Here is a 15,513-nt window from a genome sequence, read left to right on the forward strand (position 1 = left end):
TCGGCTGGACCTTCATCCTCCTCCTCCTCTTCTCCTTCGGCACAACAACCCCGGGGATGTTCAGGTCCGGCTCCGGGACCGAGGACACGTCGGCGTCATCCCCGTCGAGCAAGGTCGCGAAGGAGCTCAGGCCGGACAGAGACCCCGAAGCATGTACACCGGACTTGGACACCCTCCGGACCACCTCGGGGGTCTGGAGCGTATCAAACCCAAACAGGTCCTCGCGGGCGTCGGGGCCGTCGACCGACCGGTCGGCGAGCCGGCTGTAGGACCGACGCACCTTCCGCGACCAGGTCGAGTCCGCGGGATCCTCCGAGACCCGGGGCCGAGGGGGAGAGAGAGGCGGAGGGGAGGCCAGGATGGGAGAGGGCATGGCGGGCTGCTTGCCCCGGGGAGCCTGGGCCTGGGCCACATCCGGGGTGGAAACCTTGGGCTTTTCACCCGGGTCGCCTCCGGACAGCCTGCGGACGTTCTCCTTGTCGTGGTCCGACGGGGCGACGGTCTTCCTGGGAACGATCTTCCTCACGGCGATGGAGCGCTTCGCGGCGGCCGCGGGCGCCGCGCGGCCCGCGCCAGAGCTGGCCGGAGGGGAACTCAACCGCGCCGAGCGTCTCCGCTGCTGCTGCTGCTGCTGCTGCTGCTGCTGCTGCCGCCGCCGGCCGCCGGAGTCCCCCGCCGCGGGGGTAAGCGCTGCCCGGTTCATTTCCAACGGAGACGCGCCTCATACAACCGGATTCCAGTGGTGAGCGCCGACGCGAAACAACGTCGGTTCCGCCGCCGCTCCCCCCGGTTCAAATCGCCCGCCCGAGTCGCACGGGCCCACGTCACTTCCGCTCACGTCATCAGCGTGCTACGCGGGCGACGTTGGGAGGGCGTCGCGTGCCGACGGCCGCCGCCTTCCGCTCGGGCCGCCGTCGGTTCAAGTTGAACCTGCGTTTTGTCGAATGGCGATAGAAACGCAATTGGGGGGGGGGTTTACAAGTGCGCATCGGCGCGGCATTGTTTTGTGTCGCGCCATTTTAAATATGTTTTCTACGATAAAAGAGAGAAAAAAGATATATATATAACTTCCGGCAACGTCATCAGTCGGCGCCACCTACCTTACGTCACCAGCCTGCGCCGCTTTCCGCCGCTACTTTTGCTGTGTAATCTGAACGGGTTAAATCGTGTGGCTATCGCGTATCAGCGACTTTAGCAAACCAGCGCAGAACACACGCCGTTCCCGGGATAATGGAGTATTTGCTCGGGATACAGGGGCCGGATTTCGTCCTCGTAGCCGCCGATAATGTCGCAGCCAGCAGCATCATTCAGATGAAACACGGTATGACTGCGCTCGTTGACGCTAGCGTTAGCTTAGCTCAGCTCAGCTCAACCGGCTAATTTTAAATGAACGAAGTATTTAACCACATATTCTTATTGGTACCGCCTCAATTTTTAACTCTTGAATTGCGAGTGATGTTAATTCATTTTACAACACATCGCTGTAACTTTTGCGTGGCACACGCCACACACTTTATCCTAAAGTGACCACGATGTGCGATTGAAGCTGGTTGGGGCTAGCTTAACAAAGTACTTGCGCGAAATCTCATCGCACCCCTGAGTACTGTCTGGTACCCGGTAGGAATGTGTAGAGTCGCTGCTACGGTACCTAATTAGAATCGGGTTTGAATTTGACACAGCAGCTTACGCGGTGGCCTCAAGCTCGACAAAGTGAAAGTGGAAGTTGGATCAAATGGAAAGTGACGATCCGCCTCCACGTCCATTGGAATTAAACCGCCCGTGCTTTGCGTTTCAGACTACGACAAAATGTTCAAACTCAGTGAGAAGATCCTGCTCCTCTGTGTCGGAGAAGCCGGTGACACGGTGCAGTTCGCGGAGTACATCCAGAAGAACGTCCAACTCTACAAAATGAGAAATGGTAAAATTGGCGTGAACAGCAATGTGTGTGCTTCTTCAATCCTGTCCTATGGTCCACAAGTTTCTCTGATTTTAAACTAAACACTCATCCACAAAAGTAAATCTCAAACCTGTACACTCTCCTCATTAGCATCAGCACAACCTACTACCTATTAGTGAAATTAACCATGTCATTATAGGAATTATTATTAAATGGTTATTAAATTAAATTACAAAGTTACACTTATTTGATTATTATTTATTCTTGAGGTTTCACTATAAGTATAGTACAGCACAGCAGGTGCATCCAGGCTTGTTTTGACAGTTTGACTGAATTTGTGTCTATTTGTGGCCTCCCACCTTTTCAGGTTATGAACTCAGTCCGGCAGCAGCAGCAAACTTCACAAGGAAAAACCTTGCAGACTACCTACGAAGCAGGGTAACTACTAATTAGTATATATGCAAAATGCCTGACCATATCCCTCAATACATGAAAGCTGAATTTACCTTTTAAAGGTGGAGATACACTCAAAAAGATGCAGCAACAAAATATGTTAGGACCGATGGAGAACATGTCCCAGAACACTATCAGCAGGACACGCAGTACGAACTCAATCAGAACTCTGCGGTGAATCAAAGGGCGACCTTGACAGCGAGAGGAAGTGGGAGTGGCTTTGCTTTACATAAAGATGAAAAATGAAAGAGAAAAATAGTGAAATCAAAGTCAATGTCATTTATTGACTGTACCCATATTTCCTCAAATAGTGACGGGGGCTTTAATTTACCTTAACTGCTGTCTTGGTGCCGTGCTGCTCAAAATAAATACATCTGAAATAAACTGGCATTGCACAGGAACAAAAACGTCCGGGACGCACAGTGGACCAGAGATTGCTCTCCATTATGCAATCCACTGCCCTGATCCAATGCGGAATGCCCCTTGGTTTAAAATGTTCATATCACACAAGTAGAAACTAACAAAAACAATAAATATAAAACAAAACCCAGGAAAACCAGAACACGGGAACCACGCGGCATGCACGGTGCGCGGCACAGCGCTGGAGGAGAAGGAAAACACACACACACTTACTCAAAATCTTTTCTATGCCAACCCTGCTGCAATACATTAATTCCATAGTTACTGCTGCACAAATAACAGCTTTTTAGGCTAAAACATTCAAAATTGTAAGCTATTGTTAAAACAGTACCGTACCAAATTGGCTTTTACCGTGACAAAACTATTTATATAAACTCCTGACTGAACATTTTCATAAGTTGTCACTAGGGCCGGGCGATAAAGCAATCTTGAGAATTTTTGCAATAGCGTCTTCCACAATAAAAGTATAAATTAGTAAAAATGTATGAGATTTACTCTCGATACAGTTAGATACAGAGTCCGTTTTCCCCCGACTTACAAAGACACGATACAAACAGGCAATCGTAGAGCAGAGAATCAACCATGTGACAATCGAACAGCAGATGCGCCGAGGCTTCCTCCACTCTCTCCCCGGCCACGGCACTCTGCAGCAGGGCAGCGTGAAGCGGGGATGAGGGAGCTTAAACGGCGAATCCTCCTCAAGCACCAATTTGAACTCGAACTCGCCCTCCTCCCAACCGGAGCCCGGCGCGGCCCCCGTCCCAGCAGAAGGAGAGCCATTAAAGAAAGAATCTGCTAGTTAGAGTGACGTCTGGTCCGACCGGAGACGTTCATTCAAAATGTCCCCGCATGTAATCAGAGGGCAGATTCGGGAACTTTTCGGACTGTCATCAGATGACAATGATGATTATATTTTATATTTAAATGTATATAATATATATTTAGATATTATTTATTTTATATATTTATTTCTTTTTGTTGGCATATTTTTTTTATTTTATTTATTCAGTCTTTAACGTAAAGCCATTAGAATACACTAAAAACTGTAAATTGAGCATTACCTTTTTTCATTTTATATCGTGATAATTGTCATCGGTCAATATAGAAAAAACGTACCATGGTAGCATTATTGGCCGTATCGTCCAGCCCTAGTCATAGTTTATCACTCTTCATTATCACTAGTAGTCTAGTGTTGGGAGGTTTCAACTTTTTTATCGCTGGTCACATGGTGTTTTAATGCGTAACTAACAAGGGTGTTGGTAATTCGAAATGAAAAAGCTTAATTTCAATTCATTTGTACCGAATTTACTTTTCTAATTGAGATACCAAGTGTGTAGTCTTGGTAATGGTAAAGTTGAATGTCACAAATGAAAAATTCTTAAAAGAAAACAAACATGGTTCTTTAAATAAGGTTTCTCCAATTAAGTTGGTTTTTGAAAGACTATTAATTAGTGACATAGAAAAATAAAATAATTTTCAAATAAAATCTGCAGATCTTTTTGTTTTTCCAATGTGTTTGATGGCAGATGTGGCTACAGAGTTACATCATTGACCAACACAGTTAGTCTCTCTAATTGTGTAATTTCCTTTTTATCTATAGCCTTGATAGAAAAGATGCTCAAACAAATGTGAAACTGTCATACGCCATAATGTTATGTCAAGTGTTTAACCAATTTGTCTTTAAAACAAGAATAGTTAATTCATAGTGTTTATCTTGAGATGTCCAATTACTACCAGTTGTTGTGTTTTGACTGAACGTGCCACATTTGTCAAATAAATGTTGACTGAGCTTCTATTGAGCCCTCAAGGGAAAACCCCATCCCTCCGAAAAAAAAAGGGTCCTAGAAATATCTGCTACGTCTTTGTTGACTGCACCCAATGGAATGGAACGAAATGCTGTGAATGTGGCACATAAGAATACAGAAAATAATCTAGAATACTGACTTGCATTTAGACGGGTTGGCTGGCACACAGTGGAAGTTATACACTAGAAAGCACCCCTTGACATATGGTCTGTTAATGTGATCATGTGCGGTTGCGTGGCGTGTAGGCCAATATGCTTCCAACACCCGGTGCTCGGCTCGGGTTTAGTTCATGGCGCCCATCCATTGTATCTCATGAGCAGCGCGCTAATGTGTTAAGAAGAGTGTAGCTGCTGCCTGTCACAATAGCAGAAGGGTGAAAATAATTACAAAAAACAATTAGTGTGACTGAGAGGGGAATGTGGGACACACAGGGGAGGAGGGGGGTGAGGGCGGGAGGAGGTGGGGACTGATCCCAAGTGGGCACCGCGAGGCCCACAAGACAACATGCCACAGACGCGAGTGTGAGGAAGCACAGGAGTGTACACGTACACACGCGCGTAGCAGTTTGCAAATGTGCAGGATTACGCACTCATAGATGCGTGTGCACACTGGGTTCTGCCGTATAGGACCAGGATCACGTTATCCAGTCAAGGATGTGAATCGTGTGGAGGGTTACATTTTTAATATTTAGATATTCACACCTCGCCAGGAGCTGCAAATGTACCATTATTTTTTGTGCCTTACGGGAAACATTTTGGTTTATGTGTACAGGATTTACTAATGCGCCGTTCTCAGGAGTCTCGAGAAATTGTTGCAGTAGCAGTTTCTCCCCCTGCATCCCTCACTTTCCTCGAGCGGTGCGCTCCCATTTTCACATTCATCAACCCCCAGAGTGTATAGACATTTACAAATTATGTTGTATAAACATGTTTTTTATGCCGATTCCTTCATCGCATCCCCTTAAAATCTTAAGAACTCAGTTCATTTCTCGCCGTCCACCTGAATGTTAAAAATAAAATTAAATAAATTAAAAAGACATAGCAGCGGACCGAATTCTGTCTATTCTATCCATTAAGTCGATTTTGTTTGTGTGGCAAAGTCCAGGAGTAGGTGTCATAACTTTGAACTGCTTTTCTTCAATGTCAGTATTATATAGTATATACACCGATCAGCCACAACATTAAAAACCACTGACAAATGGAGTGAATAACATTGATCATCTCGTTCCAGTGGCACCTGTCAAGGGGTGGGATATATTAGGCAGCAAGTGAACAGTCAGTTCTTGAAGTTGATGTGTTGGAAGCAGGAAAAACAGTCAAGCGTAAGGATCACAGCTACTTTGACAAGGACCAAATTCTAATGGTTAGACGACTGGGTCAGAACATCTCTAAAACCACAGGTCTGGTGGGGTGTTCCTGGTATGCAGTAGTAGTACCTACCAAAAGTGGTCCAAGGAAGGACAACCGGTGAACTGGTGACAAGGTCATGGGCGCCTAAGGCTCAGTGATGTGTTTGAGGAGCAAAGTCCAGCCCGTCTGGTCCGATCCCACAGAAGAGCCACTGTAGCACAATTTGGTGGAAAAAGTTGATGCTGCTGTGATAGGAAGGTGTCAGAACACACAGTGCATCACAGCTTGCTGCGTATGGGGCTGTGTAGCTGCAGAGCGGTCAGAGTGTCCATGTTGACCCCGGTCCACCACTGAAAGCACCTACAATGGGCACATGAGTGTCAGAACTGGACCATGGAGCAATGGAAGAAAGTGGCCTGGTCTGATGAAACACGTTTTCTTTTGTCATGTGGATGGCCAGGTAGGAGTGCGTCTTTTACCTGGGGAAGAGATGGCACAATTATGGGAAGAAGCAAGCCGGTGGAGGCAGTGTGGCGCTCTGGGCAATGTTCTGCAGGGAAACCTTGAGTCCTGGCATTCATGTGGATGTTTCTCCGACACGTTTCACCTACCTAAACGTGTGTGTGTGTGTGTGTGTGTGTGTGTGTGTGTGTGTGTGTGTGTGTGTGTGTGTGTGTGTGTGTGCGTGTGCGTGTGCTTTCTAAAGTAACAGAATTGTTTATATAAAAGATATAGATATTTTTAATTACATTTTTCCTTAAGTCCTTAATCAACCGTTCATACCCCCCGCCCCCCAGGGGAGGGGGGAAATGCATATATCACGCTCCTCCTCTGGTGCTTCCTGACCTGTAGGTTTAGAACCTCTGGCCCAGATTCATCAGCAGGCAGATTGTTAATTCTGACGGCCTTGTTCCTGCAGGATAAATTACAGATGAGCTTCTTAAACGGGAGGGGTGTGATCCCCAGCGAGCACAGGCCCTGGGGGAGCCGTGGTTGTGGCTAGCCAGCAGAGCAGAGAGCCAGGCAGCATATCGTTCACATACAACTGTGTACCTACCAGCCTGCCGTCCAAAAAAACAACTGGGCCCTCCACTAACCCCGGGAGTACTGCATACACTCAGCTTCAAAGAAAGAGAGAAGGGGGGAGAGGGGGAAAAGACAAAGAAAAATAGCAGCATGCTCCATCACCTGAGGCCCTGGCTCTGCTGCATGAATATCAGTAATGATACACACATAATGCACTCGGAAAATACACAAAAAAACTAGTTCAGCTTGTGCATGTTTTTTGCTATATGCCTGCCCTGAATTTAGTCTACGATGGAGCCTCGCTTAATGTAATGCTTTCCACAATTTGCATGTTGTGTTCAGTTATATTTCTAAAAGGATAGCGGGTGGGTTGGGTAAGCGAATGACTGAGATAGTGTCCCCATTGGGCACGGTGCTGTTGTATTTTATTTTATTTTTTCTCCCCCAATAAGGAAATCGAGTTAAATAAAATAAAAACCCAATCTTTTTATTTGCTTAATTTAAAGGAACGGCTCCCTCTCCAATGTCTTCATTACACACACACACAGGGAGACAGGGGTGCAAATTGTGCCCCGATTGTTCCTCCAGAGGACACACAGAGAACCTAAATTGTCCTTGGGTTTTTGATCAACGATAACATATTATTTTCGTGGGCTTTAATGCATGATCAGAATGACAGATAGCAATTTTTTAATTACTCTTATTTTTGATTAAATGTTTTTTGTTTTTTTTATGAACTTAACCCATTTGTCCTGAATTACTTTTACATGTTAAAATATAACTGACAGTTTGAATGAACCCGACATTATCGGTAGTGAAAACATTTACGACCCGCTTCTTTTATTTGATTGGCTATGCGGCCATAACGTGCCATTGGCAAGCGTCGCTGCTGTTTGGCTCTCGACCAAAAGTTGAAGTGCGAGTTGCACCATTCGCATGTGAGAGGAAAGCGGTGTCGCGTCATACAGAGGATTTCAAGCACCGAGTTCCGAACGATAATGTGTAGTGAAGGTATGTGGTGGTTTCAGAGTATCGTAGGGTGGATATTTCAATCGGCAGCACGGGCATGGCACCAAAATGACGAACCAAAATCTGCGTTTGTTCCGTTAGATGGCGATGGTATAGGAACCGGTTGGGGGAGCTCGACAATGAAATAAGATTTTTCACATTTTTAATAGCCAGTGTCGATATTGTGACACACCGCCACAAATAAATCAAATCACGAGGCATGGACTCCAAAAGACTTCTGAAGGTGTCCTGTGGTATCTGGCACCAAGACGTTAGCAGCAGATCCTTTAAGTCCTGGAAGTTCTGAGGTGGGGTCCCCATGGATCTTGTTGTTCCAGCACATCCCACAGATGCTATGTGGGATGACTATTTGTCATGTTCCTCAAACCAGTCCAGGACAGTTTTTGCAGTGTGGCAGGCGATTATCCTGCTGAAAGAGGCCACCTCCATCAGGGAATACCATTCTCACGAAGGGTTGTACCCGGTCTGCAACAATGTTTAGGTAGGTGGTACGTGTCAAAGTAACATTCACATAAATGCCAGGACCCGAGGTTTCTCAGCAGAACATTGCCCAGAGCATCACAGTGCCTCCACCAGCTTCTTCGCACAGTGCATCCTGGTGCCATCTCTTCCCCGGGTAAACAAAACACACACAGCCATCCACATGAAGTAGAAGAAAAGGTGATTCATCAGACCAGGCCACCTTCTTCCATTGCTCCGTGCTCCAGTTCTGATGCTCACGTGTCCATTGTAGGAGCTTTCAGTGGTGGACAGGGTTCAACATGGACACTCTGACCGCTCTGCAGCTACACAGCCCCATACACATCAAGCTGTGATGCACTGTGTGTTCTGACACCTTCCTATCACAGCAGCATTAACTTTTTCACCGATTTGTGCTACAGTAGCTCTTCTGTGGGATCAAACCAGACGGGCTAGACTTCACTCCCCATGCGCATTAATATGTCATGGCCGTCCATGACCCTGTCGCCTGTTCACCGGTTGTCCTTCCTTGGACCATCTTTTGGTAGGTACTAACCACTGCACACCAGGAACACCTCACAAAACCGTCGTTTTGGAGATGTTCTGACCCAGTCGTCCAGCCATCACAATTTGGTCCTTGTCAAAGTGGCTCAGATCCTTACACTTGACCATTTTTCCTGCACATCAACTTCAGGAAATGACTTTATCTGTCATTCACTTCATCTGTCAGTGTTTTTAATGTTATCGCAGGTCGGTTTGTCTCTGCCTCCATGTATCGGGGGAGGTTTGAGCCGCTGTAAGAAATGGCGCAGTAAATAGAATGTGAATTTGTTGTGGTAATGCAAGCATCAGCTTTTTAGGCAAAAATGTAATCTCAATAGATTTCTCTACATAAGATCAATTTGTATCAGTTTACTGTTATAGGCTTTACACTGTGATAGTGTTATAAAACGAACAAAAACATGAAATTGTTGCGATTACTTGCATGACAATTAATCGGCAGCTATATTTCCACGATGGAGACATCCCCATTTCTAAATCAGTAAAACTAAAAATATCATCATGCTTGCATGTCCATATGAACATGCGCGGGTCCCCATTTTTATTTAGTGAGTTTTCCATCCGGGCGCGGCAACAGTTAGCCTGTGTGCGGGACCGCCTAGACGTGGCCCCATATGGGTTTATAAAATACATTACAGCGCTGGTACAAATAATTACCAGCGCCATATTGCACGCGACTCCCCTGCTCCTGCACAGATGAACAATTAATACGGCAGATTGAGGAGAAATGCCAATAAAGAGAACATGTCCTGGGGCAGGGTGCAGAGATGGAGGAGGGTGGGGCAGGAAGCATGGGAAGAGCACTGGAACGTAGAAGAGGCGAGCGGAGGGGAAGGGGATTGGGTTTTGAGTTTGCAATGTTTTTCTCCCCCGTCCCCGCTTCAGTATGCATCGCACTTTTAGTTATTTACCACCGATTCAGCCCAAACGGTGTCTGTACTTCTTCTAACGAGGTGAACTTTGTTTGTATATAATCTGTGCAAATACCTCAAATAAGTTACCTCGAGTACAAAATGGGGTTTTAATATTCAGGATGGCTATTCTAACTGCAAGCTATTGAAATGGTAGTATTTTAACTTTTATTTAAGATAATGATATATATATTTTAATCTTAGAATTGTAAATATTTGACCAGAAACATTCATTGGTGACCCTCTTTCTTCCCATATTTATAAAGCATTACTGTCAAGTATGAGAAGTGCATAAAACCTTGTGAGAGGGCCTCATGACTGATTTATAAAGATAAATAAATCTCACTGGGGCTTTCACTCTCCAGCTGAAGGAAATGGCATTGCATATGAAGAGATGGAAGAACATAAAAAAAATACATTGTTGAAAACTATGGTTAAGTCTGAACGAGGTCCCAACTCAGATCTTTTCAGAAAAAGTCACCGTCCCATTTCAGGATGCCAACGACTGCTCCCGCTACAGCTCGCGCTGCCAATCTGAGCCGAGTTTTTAAAACTCGGCATGAACGACTGCGAGATGCAGGTGCTTATTTGTCATCATACACTTCTACCGTGGAGGAGGTGTACCTCGGATATCTGAGACGCATAATATGAAAGTACAGTTTCCTTGAGTGAATTAAAAAAAACGTTCTTTTTTTTCTTTAAATAAACACAAAAACCTTATTGCTATTTATATTTCAAATCGACGTTTGATCTCTTGGGACGTATCCCCCATCCTTAAGAACAACACGGTGTTCAGCCAGGGAAGTGAAACACTTGTGCGTACACAGGACCGGGGTGTGAGTCGAGGTGGTTCCCGTGCCGCCTGCCGCCCTCGTCGTACGCGACACGGGAAGAGACACTTGATCTGATGCCAAGTCTGTCATATTATTGTTACGTTGTAACCAGTGAGACAGGTGTCTGCTGGGTGATGGGGGAGGAGGAGGGAGGTGGAGGGTGGAGTGCGCCACAGGGGTGTTCTCATGCACCGAGGAGTTAAAGCACAGGCCCTTAACCCCCCCCCCCCCCAAAAAAAAACACATCCTGAGATTCACGCCCATCGTGCACCTTAACAGGTGCAGTTTCTCCATTTTCTCACGCGTAGGCACATGAGTGTCGTTAACACACACACACACACTCTCTCTCTCCCCCCACGGGGAGCATAACAGTCAACATTGCCCCTGTGGCAAACACCATTTCACCGACACGACGTGGAAAAATAAACCGATCCGCCGAACGACATATTGAGAGGAGGGGGCAGGTCTCTGCAGGTGACTACAGCCCACGCCTGGTCCGACGGGAGTTCAGCTGCAGCCGGTCTCGATGTCACTACTTTTTCTTTTCTTAAAAAGATTTTTTTTTTACCAGAAACGAGACGCCAGATTTAGTTTTTCACAGGCGACAAAAACAAAGTGTCCGCGTTGCGAGGGAACATTATGGCGAAGAAGAGTTGGCCGGCCGAGAAAGTGGAGGAAAATGATTTTTCCCCTTTTTCTTGAGAGGAGAGGAGGAGGAGGAGGAGGAACACGCTAGGAGCACAAAATAAGTAATTTTTTCGGCGGAGAGGGGGAGCAAAATGAGAAAAGCAAGAGAAACGACTTTAGAAGTTTTTAATGAGCACTGGCGCTACTCCAGGGCACGGGGTGAAGGCGGGGGAGACGAGAGCAAGGATGGGGATGGGGGGGGGGGGCGGTTGGCGGTGGCGACAGAGGAAGCAACAGGGGCTCTGACTCCCAGCAGATGTCACACCGCCGGTGACACCCCGTCCGCTACACCCGCCCGCTCTGTCCTGTGACACCCCTTCACCTTTTCTCCGCCCCCCCCCCCCCCCCCCCCATCCCTCCATCCATCCCGATCGGTTCACACCCCCTCCCCCGCGCTCTGCTGCACTGTCACTCTCTCTCACCTCCCTCCGCTGATTATGCCGCGTTACCGTGCGCGCCTGTTTAGAAACGGTCGCGGTCGAACTTCAAAATCCCAAGCCGGCGACGGGCTCGGACCGAGCGCGGGGAGAGGGAGGTCTCAGCGGTTGCCATTCAACGTCTCTCTCGCGTGTCCCCGCCGATACAAATAGTTAAAATCCACCCATTTCCTGCAACTACATCACGTTGCATTGATGTCCGGGCATTTTTTAAAGGTGATTATGAGCCTTCTGAGCGGACATCAGTGTCTTCGTCCGGATGCCAAATTTGTTTCGACTTTGGCGACTGTGTGAGGTGGCGGCGCTGCGCGGCAACTGGGTAATACTTCAATGATGACTTTTTGGGGGTGTGTTTGACGATGCGTCTCAGCCGAAATCCGGCACTCGTACGCGCCTCCAATTAAGGTTTGCGGTATCTGCCGGTGTTGCGGTAGCATGAAATGGTTGTAAATGACCACGGGGGCGGACGGGCGCGCCGCGATGATAACGAAGGGCTGCGTCGGTCGTGTCCGACGTACGCGTTCCTTCTGCCGGAACGAAGGAGCCAGAAGCTAAAACTCGAGGTTTCTCGTCGTGTTTTAAACACTACAGGTACGGTCGGTGCCGCCTTCAACACGAGAACACCGCTGGGGGCGTTTTTGCGGGGGGGGGGGGAACCAAAACTGTAATTGTGATTTAGTTGCATCAAAGTTAAAAGTCCTTTTTCATCTGGTCTTTGCGTTACGTCGTCCCTGCTCGCCTGGATGAAACGCCTCTGTTAAAAACACTCTTTCATCAGCATTTCTCAGCTGTCCTGTTTTTTGTTTTTTTTTCCTGTCCCAGATCGAGACTGAATTTAATCACATTTGGTTCCCGGGCTGTTTCAAGAGCCCTGGTGTTTTCTGTTTGTATTTTAAGACTCTGAACCCAAATTCTCTCTCTCTCTCTCTCCCTCTCCCTCTCCCTCCCTTCCTCCAATCTCCAGACTCCGTACCACGTGAACCTGTTGCTGGCGGGCTACGACGAGGCCGACGGCCCGGGTCTCTACTACATGGACTACCTGTCGGCGCTGGCCAAGGCGCCCTTCGCCGCCCACGGCTACGGCGCCTTCCTCACCCTGTCCATCCTGGATCGCTACTACAGACCAGGTCGGCGCGGGCCGGCCACTATCGTAGCGCGTGCAGCCTATAATAATGTTGTTATACCCACACTTGCCTACATTGAACAGTTGAACATGAACGTTGAACATAAATTATTACTTGTGACGTTTGAGAGTGAGACGCTAACATTAACGCACGATTGCGTATTTTAGCGGTTTTGTGAAATAATTGCAGTTGGCTCAAATAATTGCTCGCAGGAGTTAATGTGTGTAATAACTGCTCGGGAAACACGTTTTGATTCATAGTGTTGGAGGTGTGAGGTGTGTTGGCATCTTATTAGCGTTTTTGTTTTTTTGCGGCCCTGCTTTCTTTTCCTCTGGGGTTTTACATTAAAAAAAAAAAAAACCAAAAACGTTTTTCTTCCTTCATCCCATCACTGTGGTTCTTCTCATAGATTTGACCCGCGATGAGGCCGTGGACCTGCTGAAGAAGTGTGTGGAGGAAGTACGTTCTGTTGTTTCCTCAGGAAATTACACGGCGCTCTTTAGGCTGTTGTGTCTGTTTGTCTTTGAGACTTTTGAAAATGTAGAACAGTTCCTAAGAATTTTCAATCAAATCTCTCAGAAAATATACTGTTTTTAGTAAATTATCATTATTTGTAATTATTATAATAATAATAATAATAATGAATCATTTTATCACATCTAATTCTGTCATCCTCTTCCTTCCGGTTTCTCCTGTGTGTTTTTTTTTTTGCCCCCTCCTGTCTCTTTCATTCTTTGTTTCCTTCTCCTGTCTCCTCTTTTCTGTCTTTCTTCCTGTCTCCTTCCCTTGGAGCCTTCCTTCTTTCTTTCCTGCCCCTTGCTCTCCCTCCCTCCCTCTCTCCCTCCCTCCAGCTGAACAAGCGCTTCATCCTCAACCTCCCCTCCTTCAACGTCCGGGTGATTGACAAGGAGGGCATCCATGACCTGGAGAAGATCACCCTCGGCACCAAGTGACCGCTCTCTCACAACTCCTCCTCCTACTTCTCGCTCTCTTTTATTTCTATTTGTAAGTTGACCCCGCTTGCTTTTTATGTTCCAATAAAAAGTGACACACTGTTGAGATACACGCGCTTGTCCCTCCGGTCCTTTATCACCACGCTCTAGTGGCGTACTCAGCTCTACGTCGAAAGAGTGTGTGTGTGTGTGTGTGTGTGTGTGTGTGTGTGTGTGTGTGTGTGTGTACGTACATGCCCGCGCATGAGACCCAATTTGACTATTTATTTAGCAGTGCATCAGTCCTCACTGAGCAGGCGTATTTACTCAGACCTCACTTTGATGGGTGTGTGTGACAGTCACATACCATGTGAAGTGTCTGTTTTCTCCTGCGTGTTTACTGGTGAAAACCATGAAATTAGCAGGTTGAAGATTGATCATTTTAGGGGGGAAAACTTAAATATTTTACAACAGAGTTGGTGAAGTTAGTTACACACTTACATTATAATGAAAATGATATCAGCCGTTAAATATGTAAAAACATGTCAAATGTCTGTAAAAATTGGCAGGACTGTCAGCTACTATACGGCGGTGTGTATTTGTAGGAGGGTGTGTATGTATCTGCCTGTGGTTTATGTAAACCAGTGTATAATCCAGAGAGGGAGTGTGTGTGTGTGTGTGTGTCTGTGTGTGTGTCTGTGTCTGTGTGCGTGTGCGTGCGCGCGCGCCTCCCCACCACACGTGTCTCCACACTTCGCCGCAGACAGGTGATTAATAAACATTAAACAATCCCTCCTCTCCCAAACACACCGGAATCTGACGGTACAGGCAGCATATGTTCGCCCGAAGGCACGGGGAGATGGAGAGCAGCCCCGCTGAGTGTCGGATGGAGGGGGGAGGGAGGGAGAGAGACAAATGGGAACAGGGAGGCGAGGAGGTGGGGGGGGGGGGGGGGGCTGTAGGGGAGGCTAGGTTACAGAGAGGGAGATAAACGGATGGATGGTGGGGAGGCGGGGGAGGTTGACACGGGATGATGAGATGGGAGGAGAGTTAAGGAGATGAGGTGTGTGTGTGTGTGTGTGTGTGTGTGTTAAAGGGCTATACGTGCTGACATCAATCTCTACATCTCATCCCGGTTTGGACCAAAGCAAGAAGAGAAAGTAGTGATTAGATCCATGTGTTTGTGCGATGTGGAAGAGAGAGAGAGAGAGAAAGACGACAGATGGGCGGAGGGCGGATGGAGGTGTGACGTGGGGGGTGGTGGGGTTGGTGGTTCACGTCGCTCTTCCCGCTCTCCCAGGTACGGCAGCGTTGTGAGGGAGGGTTCTCTGTCGCTCCCCGCCTCCTGTTGCAGCTGGTCGTGGTGCCGTCTCACAGGGATGGCTCCTCCGCACCACCCGTGCCCCCCCCCGTCGGAGCCAGGCGTAAATGGGCCCTGAATTTTGAGTGGCCCCCTGGGGCGCGCGTGCTTGCATCGGTAATTGTTATTTTGTTTTAAGTGTGATTTGTGTGCGTGGCAGAGAGAGAGAGGTAGAGTAGATTAGAGAGAGAGACTTTTTTTTTTTTTTTTCCTGCCGAGGTTCTCTCGAG

At 47.3% G+C, this 15,513-nt stretch overlaps 2 protein-coding genes across 2 annotated transcripts in view; one reads left to right on the plus strand and one right to left on the minus strand.

Moving 5' to 3' along the window:
- Positions 1-703, minus strand: part of cdca5 (cell division cycle associated 5) — a gene marked incomplete at its 5' end in the record, with an annotated part of 1,013 nt that extends 310 nt beyond the window's left edge. The window contains one exon of the mRNA XM_080004829.1: positions 1-703. This exon is cut by the window's left edge and continues 310 nt beyond it. Coding sequence (XP_079860955.1) covers positions 1-703 — 703 coding nt within the window.
- Positions 704-1,054: 351 nt separating this feature from the next.
- psmb2 (proteasome 20S subunit beta 2) lies at positions 1,055-14,056 on the plus strand. Its single transcript, XM_079998219.1, has 6 exons — positions 1,055-1,321; positions 1,796-1,918; positions 2,265-2,335; positions 12,832-12,994; positions 13,401-13,450; positions 13,843-14,056. Exons 1-6 carry the CDS (start codon positions 1,231-1,233, stop codon positions 13,942-13,944), a joined length of 600 nt encoding a protein of 199 aa, XP_079854345.1. The 5' UTR covers positions 1,055-1,230; the 3' UTR covers positions 13,945-14,056.
- The last annotated feature ends 1,457 nt before the right edge of the window (positions 14,057-15,513 follow it).

The sequence above is a fragment of the Zeus faber genome (genome assembly GCF_960531495.2).
Source record: "Zeus faber genome assembly, chromosome: 1".
NCBI lineage: Eukaryota > Metazoa > Chordata > Actinopteri > Zeiformes > Zeidae > Zeus > Zeus faber.

Coding starts and splice junctions, on each gene's coding strand:
- psmb2 (XM_079998219.1), top strand. CDS start 1,231: ATGGAGTATTTGCTCGGGATACAGGGGCCGGATTTCGTCCTCGTAGCC. Junction 12,995..13,400: donor GGATCGCTACTACAGACCAG/GTCGGCGCGGGC, acceptor TTCTTCTCATAG/ATTTGACCCGCGATGAGGCC. Junction 13,451..13,842: donor TGAAGAAGTGTGTGGAGGAA/GTACGTTCTGTT, acceptor CCCTCCCTCCAG/CTGAACAAGCGCTTCATCCT.